The 11,662-nt window shown below is 39.5% G+C and overlaps 1 protein-coding gene across 1 annotated transcript; it reads left to right on the top strand.

Annotated features, from left to right (window-relative positions):
* The first annotated feature begins 2,315 nt into the window (after window positions 1-2,315).
* On the top strand, window positions 2,316-9,400 carry LOC104276956 (interleukin-7-like). The gene is made up of 5 exons (XM_009873443.1): window positions 2,316-2,394; window positions 2,628-2,770; window positions 6,808-6,894; window positions 7,625-7,777; window positions 9,233-9,400. The coding sequence occupies exons 1-5, from the start codon at window positions 2,316-2,318 to the stop codon at window positions 9,398-9,400; spliced, it is 630 nt and encodes a 209-aa protein (XP_009871745.1).
* Window positions 9,401-11,662: the final 2,262 nt, after the last annotated feature.

Raw genomic sequence — 11,662 nt, 5'->3', positions numbered from 1 at the left:
TACCGGAATGCTAACTCTTCCCGGCTTCTCTCAGAGAATTTTTTTGGGGCTTTCCAGATACCACTTCGGAGCTTTGGGGAGTTTACTGTACTAGATGATCTTTCAAGGTCCCTTCCAACCCCTAACATTCCATGTGGTTCTGTGCTACTGAAAGGATGGGAGTATTTACCAGTAATACACACTCCCTTTCTTTTGAAATGCTGGGTACATGGAGCGCTGTCAATTCCGCTTCTTCTGAAGTTACCTAACTTTAAGAAAATTCAGTTTTCAGTCTGAAACTGGAACTTTTTATGACTCTTTGTCTAGTGGGTTCCAGAGGACTCATTTAGGAACTCCTGAACAAGTTTCATCGCAATCCTGCAGTGGGTCAGGGGGCTTCATGAGTGTGCAACATCTCTTTCAGAATTGTCTGCTTTGATTCTGTAATTTCCTCACTTAAAAAAAAATCACAATCTGTGCAGTACAGAGAAAGTAAAAATAAAAGCAGTGGCACTGCAGTTTTCACCTGTTATCTCCGTTTGTTGCTAAACAAACCAAGTTTTGAATGATGGAGTCTGTTGAACTGATTTTGAGAGGCGTCCCTGCCCATGACAGGGAGGTTGGATTAGATGATCTCTCAGGTCCCTTCCAGCCTAGGCCATTCTATGACTCTATGATTTGAACTTAAAAGACTGTTATTGGTGTCTTTTGAAGCATGTTTTTGAAGCAGCATATGCAAGTTGCTTGTATCACTGTTATTTGGAAACAAGCATTGCAGTTCTTGTTTTTGCACTAGAATCAAGAGGTGCAACGGTATATTGAGAAAGTGTTGTCCTGTAATTAAGTTCTGGCAATTGTTTTGGTAAACAACTTCTAAAATACTAATTCCCAGATCTGCAGACTGATAACTTGAATGGCGCAGATACAGTTAGTGTAGAGATTTGCAAAAGTAAAGCTTTGTGGAAGTCAAGTGTCCACTTGAAGCATGAAGATTTTAATAGGTTCACCTTGCATATTTTTTATATTTACTGCATGCAGGATCCATTTAGCTCTTCAGGCTAGATTTTTGCGACATTAAGAGACCTCAGTTGATCACTATATGGAAAGGTTAGACAGTTCGGTTGTCAGGCTGTTAAGTTTCCCATTAAAATTTGTCAGGCAGCTTGCCACAAGAGGAACTTTAAAATTCAGCTTGTGCATGTAAAAATTTTCCAGCCCTGTTTCTACAACAGGAGTGTGCATCAGACTGTATTTGCAAGTAATTTATCAGAAGGAAAAAAATTGATGTTAGTAGTCAGGAAAAGTGGTATGCATTCCGCTTTGAAGCAGCAGTGTTTGGCAGGAGCCAGCTGGGATGGGCTGTGAGGGATCCTGTTCCTCTGAATGGCAGATGAGTGCACGGTATGACTCTGGTTCTTGCATCACGAAGGCTGGATGACTCAGTAAAGATTATGGTCAAGGTTCATTGTCTTAGTTAAGATTTCTCTCTGAGGCTGTTGTTCATTAGTGACGCCCAAGTCCAGAGATGCCAATCTCTTGAGTGCTGGATCAGCAATACCCAATGCTCCTGTCCTTGCTGAAGAGGAAGGAAAGTAGCAGCTGGGGTCAGGGCATCCCTTCTGCCTTTCCTGGCTGCAAGCCTATTACTCTGTGTGAGGTTGGTGTTCTTACTGAGTGGCAGAGATGGATAGGAACAGCTCATACTAGTTTAGCAATCTGCTGTCATCTTTGCTAATCCTCCAACCTAAATTTCTAGCTCTGTTTTTTACCAAGACCTGCCATTTGAGCATCACCCTAGCCAGACCAGCTGTACAGTTCAATTATGAGCTTCCTAATCTCAATATCCTGTACCCAGTCTCCCTCATTCCCAGCATCAGGCCAGTCACCTGCAGCCTCCAGTTACCCTGTCAGTCCCTTCAGGCTTGTCTGATATTTTCGTCTTTTCTCTCTGCCTGTCCTCACAGAACTCCTATTTTCCTGGATGTCGTGCAAAGACAGCAGACCAGGGGTCAGACAAAGCAAGATGGTCCATTGAAGGGAGAAACAAAGGGAGGGGCAGTGAGATTTGCTCCAGGAGACTGCAAAAATCTTGCAGAGAAGGGTGTGTTGCCACCTTATCTCATGTTATGGGCACAAGTATGGGTTTGTACATTTGGTCAGCCCAGAAATGTATATAAACACACTTTTGATGAATAGATGTGTTCATAGGCATTTGTAGAATTTGTTATATGAAAAATGGACAATTAGGATGAGATGCAGCTGCAGATCAAGATACTTGAATGTCTATAACTGTATAGAGCTTGCCTACGTAAGTAGAAGGTGGTTATGGTCCAGTTATGGTCAATGGAGCAACCTCATCAATGCTTGCCATGAAGCCTGGAGATGAATTCAGCCCAAGTAGACACCAAGCAGCTGGTCAGCTCAATAGCTGTTAAGCTCTTAACCATGCTGGCTAAATCATCCTTGGGAAGTTTAGACACCCAAATAAGTTCTCAATCTGGAGCTGAGTCTTTCTGTCAAGGTGCAAGTCATTTGGTTGTGCAAAGATCCCTTTTAAACTATTTTAGGAGATGACAGAATGTATTTGTTAATACAGCATATGCTCTATGGCATTTAATATGCACTTAACTGCTCTTGTTGTAATCCAGCCTTTTTTAGATCTATCTTTTGGGTACTGCCACTGCTCCTTGTTCTGCCTCCAGTGAATTCATCTGCTTGTGCAATGGGAAATAAAACAACTGAAATCCGCATGAAGTATGAGAATATACTAAGCCATGACATCGATGAGCTGGTAGGTAATAGCTCTTGGGCTTTCCTAATGTGTTGATTATTTTTAGATGATACCAAGTAATAATAATAAAAAGCTCTAATGTTAACATGAAATAAAAGACTTAAAATCGCACAGTATCCTGGAATGGTGGCTTTATTTGAAGGGATGTGACAGTTCAGCCCCTTTAAAATCTCTGAAAGCTGTGGATGCTGTCTGTTTGCATGCACAAATGTTGTGATAATGGTATTTGTGCCTGTGCAACATGTAGTTAGACACAGGTACCATTTGGCCCTAAATGGTATAATATATTACATTAAAAAGTACTATTTTCTGCAGTAATTTCATTACTACTTCTGTTTATATCTTCTTATCAAGATAAAAAAAGCATTACACAACCTGTAATTTGTTCTCGTAATTGTAGGCTTCTTGACTGCAGTTTTATGTTGTCCATTGAATACAAATGCACAGAGGCACAAAATTCATACAAAGTTCCTTTGTATTTTACTCATTAATATATCTTGTTCAGCCAACAAAGAATCTGTATTTCTAGGTGGCAGCACTTTCATAAACTGAACTTTTGTAAATCTCCTCCATTATGGCCTTATGAGACAGAATTATTACAGCTTTGCCAAACAGTATCATAACAATTTACCGTTCCATGCCCAAAAACTAACCTTCCAACTTTCATCATGAATTATTAACAATTAAATTAATCTGTCAAGAACACTTTCATGGGAGAAAGCACTTTCCATAGTTGGAGTAGCAAAGGCATTTCTATGGAAATGGATTTTTTCTGACAGTTTGCCATGAGTTGAGAACTCACCATGCTGTTGCAGTCTTAAATCAAGACCTACTTGCATGAAATACAAGTGATACGCAGTGCTCTTCCATAGGTGAATTTGGGAACCATTGTATTTCTTCACATGTAGCATCCACCACCATTTTTCAGAGCATTATCCCAATGGTTTCAAGCCTTTCTCTACCACGACACATCAGCCCTCATCTGGAAACAAAATACCTTTAGGATTAGGGACTAATCATTTAACCTTCAAAAGTATTCTGATCATGTTGCGTTTTGTTGAGATTATGAGAGAGAAAGGTACTTTTCCCTAGATAAATGACCTTATCCTAAACGAGGCATCAAAGCTGTGGAAGATATTCATGGCCATATTAGAACTGATAAGTAGCCCCTTCAGTTTGTCGTTGTCCTTCTGACAAAGACAAGTGTTTGTGAAAGCTAATGTCCTCAGCTCTGAAGCTTTTACTTCCTAGAATAGGCATGCACAAAGCAACTATTGCGCAAATTCCTTTGTTTTCCTGTCTTTATTTTTTTCCCATTTAAAAAAGATTTGTCTTCTATGTAAAACCAGTGTATAGTCTTGTCACTATAACTTAATGGCAAATGTTATGGACAGTGCTGTTTGACAGATTGCAATTGCCCTCTAGGCTCTTTTTTGCAATTGCAGAGCCAAAGTCAAAAACTTTCAGTCTCTGAGCCTGATGTTTGGAAGCAGTCATGGAGAGGTGACTAGCGAGTTATGTACCAGCCTTCCATATGTTAATTTGATTTTCACCAATACCTTTTCTGAGAGCACGGTTTCCCTTAGGTTGCTTTAGTCACAGCCAATAAACTGCCTTCAGAAATGGTTATTGGATGTTATGCTAAAGATGATCTGAGGAAGTTGGTGAGAATGGGTAAACCCCGTAGAAGTTAGCAAATGAAACCACAGATACATAGGCTTTACAGCGATGATTTATTTGTTTGTTTATAAATGTTGGTGCTGTGTTACTGCAGCAAAATTTCATTCAGTTGTGATACAAACAGATATGTCCATTGTCTTCCAAACGTCCGTGCTGTTGTTGTTGGCTTTTTGTTGTTGTTGTTGTTTTGTGTCAGTGAATATTTGACTCCCTAAACTCTTGGTTTTGAAAATACTTCCTGGATGAAATTCTATTCATCTTGGGTGAACTTATGAAATACAGGCAGAGTACAAAAAAATCTGCAGAACTGCAAGTTGTCTAATGTGTTCATATGCATGCCTAATGAGGAGATCTAACATTATTATGAGCTGCCTTTTTAAAAGCACTCCTGGTTATATTATCTGGATACAGGCTGAAGAAGAAAGTGAAGGAATTTTGAGTTTAGTTGTCACAAGCATGAAAGGAGAAGAAAAAAAACCTCAAAACCCAGAGGATAAACCACTGATAAAAGATTATGGTCGTGCAAAGGGAGCAAGTGATATTGCTTAGGACATCTTCTGTTAGCACATAAAGTGAGTGCTACAATCTGTTTAGATGCCTGGGGCATGTATTTATTGAGTGCCACATCCCACCCAGGAGAGGGGTACTAAGATTCGTAATTCCCCAGCAGAGTGGACAATGGTGAGACAAGTTGCAAAGTACATACACAAATATTCATTAATTTCTGACAATGTATAGATCAGACTCACAAAAATAGGTTAAGTTACAAGACCCATTAGGGCAGGCAATATAATATGACAATGATAACCAGGAAAAGACTAGGTATACAAGAACTTACAGCAAGCTGCATGTTATGTAATGCTAACAAGGAAAAAGGACTTTATAACAGGCAGTATTACACTTAATGATTACAAGAAAGAAACCAAGTATAAACTAAGCAAGCAGCATGATAGGCTTCACATTACTTAGTGAGAAAGGGGAAGGAGGGGGGGAGAGAGGGAGAGGAGAAGGGGGAGGGAGAGGGAGAGGGGAGGACAGAGAGAGAAGGAGGAAAAGAGACAGCGATCACCAGTTCGGGTTCCTGCGTTTGTCCCACCGATGAGGATTCAAGGATGCCATCATCTTTACTTCTTCTTCTCCTGCACTTCTTGTTGTCTTCATCTCTGTCTACATGTTTCTCTGTCTCCTGCCTAACCTTTTGCTTTATCTCACTTCAGTTTATGCACTTTTCTACATGCGGATGTGCAATATGCCAGGGAGAGGATCAAGGCACTTCACTGTTTACGGTAATCCTCATTAGCATGTGCCATTGCCCTGTCTCCTTGGGAGCTCTGCCACAAGGCCATCCTGCCTTCACAGACTCCTTCCCTCATACATATTCAGGCCGAGGCTGTTTGAGGCATCTGTTTCCCACTTAGCCTTATCAGATCCCTCTACCACATTCCATTTGGCACTTACCAGTTTGCAACCCAGAACCAGAAACTGGTCTTGTTTTCGTCCAAGAAATGTTTAAGGCAAACATTCGCGCGTCTGTCCGCTATAATTGAGACAAACACGGACACTGTATTTGATGTCTGTGTAAGGTTTAAATATTCCTGTATGTTTTGAAATGCCGAAGAACCAAGAAATTCAATACAACATGAAAGTTTAAAATGGCTAATTTTGTGCCCAGTTCTGGCACCCCAGTACAAGAGAAATATAGAGCTACTGGGAGAGAGTCCAGCAAAGGGCCACATTGATGACTGAAGCACTGGAGCATCTGTCCGATAAAGAAAGGCTGAGAGAGCTGGGACTGTTCAACCTGGAGTAGAGAAGGCTTGACGGGATCTCATCAATGTGTAAAAATACCTGAAGGGAGGGTGCAGAGAGAACAGAGCCAGGCTCTTTCTAGTGGTGCCCAGTGACAGAACCGGAGGCAGTGGGCACAAGGAGGTTCCTTCTGAACATCAGGAAACAGTTTTTCCCTGTGAGGGTGACAGAGCACTGGCACATGTTTCCCAGGGAGGTTGTGGGGGTCTTCATCCTTGGAGACACCCAAAAGCCACCTGGACATGGTCCTGGCATCCCACTCTGGGTGTCCCTGCTTGAGCAGGGTGGGTGGACAAGATGACCCCTAGAGGTCCCTTCCCATTGCAACCATTCTGTGATTCTGTGTGATTCCATGAATACCTCTTGAAATTTCAGCTGTTTCTTTGTTTGCTTGCCAAGGAACAGCTCAGAATTGTATGTACACTGACCTTGCTACATCTGGGGAGATGCTACAGAACAATTTAGTGTTGACATTGCTAGCTGTTAGTGAGAAACTTGGTGCACAACTAAAAAGTACTTCCATGTTTAAACACATATGATTTTTACAGGTAAATATGTCTGCAGAGTATCGTGACAGGTGCTGCAGGAATAAAAGACATGAAAACAGCAAAGTGTTTTTCTGCAATGATACTCAGGTAAAATTAGTATAAACTCAGATAGGTTCTTTGTATCATCCAGTCTCTGAATTACATAATGTGATAGAGAGTAATATTACCTTTTAATAGTCAAATCATATTACTCAGTATTGTTCCTTTTTTGGTATCACACAATTAGCCAAGTAAATTGGTATTTTCAAAATTAAAATATTAAGCAATTCCATTTACAAGAAATGTGCGGGGGGTTAATTTTATAACAATGATTTTATATTTTTTATCCAAAATCATACAGAAAACTTAATTTATTTTGCCAATGGAAGTAAACAAAAATTTCTACGGAAAACAATGTTAACTAAGCTTTTCACTTCAGATTTGGGAGCTTTAGAAGTAATAGTTTGGACAGGTCTCAAATGATAGAAAGCACAATTGTCAGCTTCGGCTGCAAAATCTTATCATGACTTGATAAAGTATGGACTCAGGGTTCATTCGCTGTTTTCCTAAGTGCATAAGCTGATTAATTACAGCTATGATTTCTCCCTAATGTCCTTATGCTATTATTATTACTACTACAATTTGATACTTTAGAATTTTGAAGAGATGGCAGGTAGGTCAGGTTAGTCACGTGTCTTACTGGAAACGATTGGCACTACGAAAGCAAGAGAAACTAATGGTATCTGATGGAGACTTTTTTTAAGGACAAACCAACCTTATAGAGAACAGTGCACAGACTTTTTAGGACATACTTTTCCTGCTCTCTTTTTCCTTACAGGAAATAGAATCACTACAGAGTATGGCATGCAACATGCTCAGATTCTTTCATAAGCAAAAAATCAGCAAGGATTTTAGGTGGAAAGCAGCATTCGTCTCGTGTGGGACATTGCAGGTTCTACAGTGCAAATGCGAAAGACACAAAAAAGAAAAGGTGAGTGGTAGTGATGATCTACAGTTTATTCAAAGTATGTCACTTATTCCTTAGAGCTTTTTAACACAGACTATAATCTCCACCTCTTGAAGGTACAACTATCATGCACATATTATACACACAACAAATTTTGCTTCGTATAGCACATGACTTGTAATAGACATTTTGCCCAGTGCAAAGCCTAAGTAAGACAATGATCTGGAAGTCTATAGCGAAGATACAAGCTCCACTTCACTCCTGAAATACCTGGGTTAATTGTCCAGTAAAAGACAAAGAGCACACTTGTGCAAAGAAGGCCTTTATCTTCTCTAGCATATAAAATCATAGTTGTTACTTCTTACTCTGGTTCTACCCTAAGATTAACATTTAATTTGGTTTGTTTCAACAATTAGTAGGAGTTACTCTTCTTTCCATAATCCCTTTAAATTTTATTTTAAGCCCAATGTCTCATACTCAGCAAGAACAGTTGGATACGAAAATACTTGGCTTTTCAGTCAATGGCAGAAACTCCTCTTTGATGTGTCACTCAAATCTAGCCCAATGATCTACAGACTACCGTAACAAAGGAAGAGCATTCTTTTAAGTGTAGCTCATGTTTACCTACTGAAAACACAATATTGACCAATGTCAAAATGCCTTCCCACAGGCACCAAATGATCTAATTCTTTATGTTTGGCTTAAATAGTTGAAGGCTGTGTTTAACTCATTCTTTTTCTCCTTGAAATGGAGAAACCATACTCTTGCAGTCTAGGACCAGATGTTGAAAGTAACGGTGTCTGTATTTTGCTTAGCCACCTGTGCTGAATGCAACATTTGCCTTACCATAAAAGATACCCCAATTAATTCATAGAAGCCAAAGTGTCACCCTGGAAACTCCTCATTTTGTGGATGCCTCGTTTTAGTTAAAGATGAATTAAAGTTATTACCAAAAAAATCGTGAACAGTCATTGAATATGGACAAGAATCAGTCTTCTTGTCTCTGGGTGAGTTCCTGAACATGAGGCCACACCTCCAACCCCTGGGAACAGGTGTCTCTTGTTCCACCAGTCTCAAGGTACCACACAGGGAGTCCTATCTTTTGAAGTGTGGCTCACAACTTAAGTGGCTTTATTTTTCCAGTCCTTCAAATAGTGGAGGATAAATTTTAAACTACTGACAGAGGACGTGGATGTTTCCAGTTGCACATGATGGTTTCAGCTGCCCATATTTGCTGTGTCTTAAAGTTGCGTTCCTGCAGTCCAGCAGCAGCAGGGCTGTGCTCAGAGTGAGAACATCAGAGTGACTCACGCTCTGCACCTCCATGGCACATTTTGTGAGTTGCCCAGTTTTCTGGGTTCATTACTGTGTAAGGTACCTCTGTTTATTGAAGTGTAATGGAATTAGTTTGTTTTAAAAGATGTCTCTATGAAAAGAATAAGTGCTTCTCAGTTAACGATATAAACTATTCTTTTCCAGGTTTGCATGCAGCTAAATACACATAATAAAGAAGATACAGAAACAGTGAACAGTCCAAACGGTGAACAGTCCAAAAAAAAATGTAACCAAGAATTCTGTGAACTGAAAGAAAATATATCTACCCTTCGATCCTGCTGGAATAAATTTGAAAAAACAATTTCCAGGTGACTGCAGGTGAATCCTGCTTTTTCTTTTGAAGTGGCATTACTTGGTATCTTTGCATTTTATATGCATCCTTCAAGTAACTCTGCTCGCTTATATGAACATTTTATGCCAGAATTCTTATGGAGAGCTACTGTACATTGTTCCTGGAGACGGAATAAACAGAAACGGCTAAACCAAGCTGCTGAAGTCCATGAAGTGGAAATAAAAGACCAGTGTTGAAACAAAGAACTCTGCAGAAGGCTGTGTCCCACCTTCGTGCTCTGGAAACTACTTTGAATTTTCTGATCCTTTGAATAACTTTATAATACTGTCATATGAAAGCAATCGATTTACACATCTATTGCAATTTATAAAACCATCTTAGAAGCTGCAAGTGAAGAAAACAGGCCGGAAAAGTAGCTGGTTTCTGTCGATATAAAGCACATAGTGAACCAAAAGGAACAGTTTACCTTGGGTCTGTTCCACTGATGCAACGATATTTTCAGCGTGGGTATCTAATGCGTCTGCAAACTGATTTAGGTTTGGAAAAACAGGGAAAAGGTTAACCTTCTGAAAAACTTAGGACAAGTACTGATTTTTGAGAGATGTAGCACACTTCTACTGGCTGAAGTAGAGGCAAGACAGTGAGTCCTGTGGAAGGCAAAAAGGAGATGCCTGAATGTAAGTTTGTTGAGCTGACTGGAAAGAGCGCTAGCCTTATGTATGTGGTTATCCTAGAGTTAGCTACAGGAGGAGCTAGAAGTTCTTACCTTCAGATGGTGATTTCTTATATGCAATTATTTTATATAAAGTGTTCAACATGTTAGACAAATATGACTTAAAATGTGTGAATATTTTCAGAGAATAATATATTGGCATTTAACTAATAAAGTGTTCATATTTAATTTTGGATAAATAGAAGTATTTTTATAGTTGTTTGTACCTCTTTTGTGGTTTCTTACTTTGATATTATAACTCCTTTGGTAATAAAATATTTGTCTTCTACGGAATTGGGCTGTTGACTTTTTAGGTGTCATTGCTCTTTTTAAGTTTTTTTTCCCCCCACAGGTTGTCATTAAAAGCACAGCCAGTAATGTAGCCCCCAGCTGCTTTGGACTTTCCATTTATGAAATAACTATTTCTTAGTTGCTTAGAGCCTGACCAATTTAGTTAAATATATCCATAACAAGTATCTACCTTGCACTAAATACTTTGGGAAATCATTAGTTAAGTCAGCTTGTTGTTTCCCAGTTCAGAGTAAGGTAATATATATTGTTTTATCTGTGCTGGAAGAAATTTTCTGTGGAACTACTTTGAAAAATATTTGGTATTCAGAACAAAGACCTGAAGTAAAGGCAGGATGATTCAAAGAACTGTATCTCTCTCTCTCCTTTGGCTGGGCTAAGATTGCTGTACTGAATCCATGAACCTCAACGCACCCTGCTGCTAATGGTGAAGGAAGAGGTTAAAAGCAAAGCAAGCACACTTGTTACGCTTTCCTGGAACAGCCCCCCTCTAGCCCCCCATCTTTTATGGTGAAAAGACGCCCTGAGGTAGGAGTAGTATCTTTGTAAAATTGTGATTGAGACTTCCACATATTCTTTTTAGCTCTTGATGTAAGAGTTTTCAATTTTCACTCCCAAACATTCAAAAACTCACCCAAACCCAACTCCTAAGTCTGTTCTGTAATAGGGGAGAGAATTAGATTTCCCTGTATCATACTGCAGCTAAGGGAAGTAACCACTATCGCAAGGACTTTTCTGGAAATAGAGTCTACTGAAAGTCTGATGATTACATTTGTTTCTGCGACTGTAGAACAGTTTTGTTTATTTGTTTGTTTTTGGTTTAAATTCAGGAATTATAAGCCACGATTTTTTTCCTAATAACCACTTGGCAAGAAAAAGACAGTGAGAAACAAAATCACACAGATGCAGTATTAGTTACTACAAAACTGGAAGTTCAGTCAGCGTAAATAACTTAACCAGCAGCCCTCCGCTTAAAACTTGAGGCAAATTGAGAAGTTTCAGGCCTATCCTGGGGAAAAGACAAAGGTTAGATCTAGAGGAGAGGTTTAAATTGAGTGACTACGAAATTGTGGAGTTCTGATTCTTTCTCTTAATATCCTGCCTGCCTGATTCTTCTTGTCAAATTTCCTGTCACTGCTTACATGCAACGACCAACTGCTAAATGCAGTGACTTGTGCGCTTTGGTTTGTTCCTTCCATTTGAGAACCTTTCATGGTCTTTCCTGAAATTACAACTGTGACAATATTAAACTGCTCAGCAG

Source organism: Apaloderma vittatum, unplaced genomic scaffold (assembly GCF_000703405.1).
Source record: "Apaloderma vittatum isolate BGI_N311 unplaced genomic scaffold, ASM70340v1 scaffold14667, whole genome shotgun sequence".
Taxonomy (NCBI): domain Eukaryota; kingdom Metazoa; phylum Chordata; class Aves; order Trogoniformes; family Trogonidae; genus Apaloderma; species Apaloderma vittatum.
The sequence above is the reverse complement of the archived record's forward strand: the minus strand, read 5'-3'. Positions and strand labels throughout refer to the sequence as shown.

Coding starts and splice junctions, on each gene's coding strand:
- LOC104276956 (XM_009873443.1), top strand. CDS start 2,316: ATGGTCAATGGAGCAACCTCATCAATGCTTGCCATGAAGCCTGGAGAT. Junction 2,395..2,627: donor AAGTAGACACCAAGCAGCTG/GTCAGCTCAATA, acceptor GTTGTAATCCAG/CCTTTTTTAGATCTATCTTT. Junction 6,895..7,624: donor TTTTCTGCAATGATACTCAG/GTAAAATTAGTA, acceptor TTTTCCTTACAG/GAAATAGAATCACTACAGAG.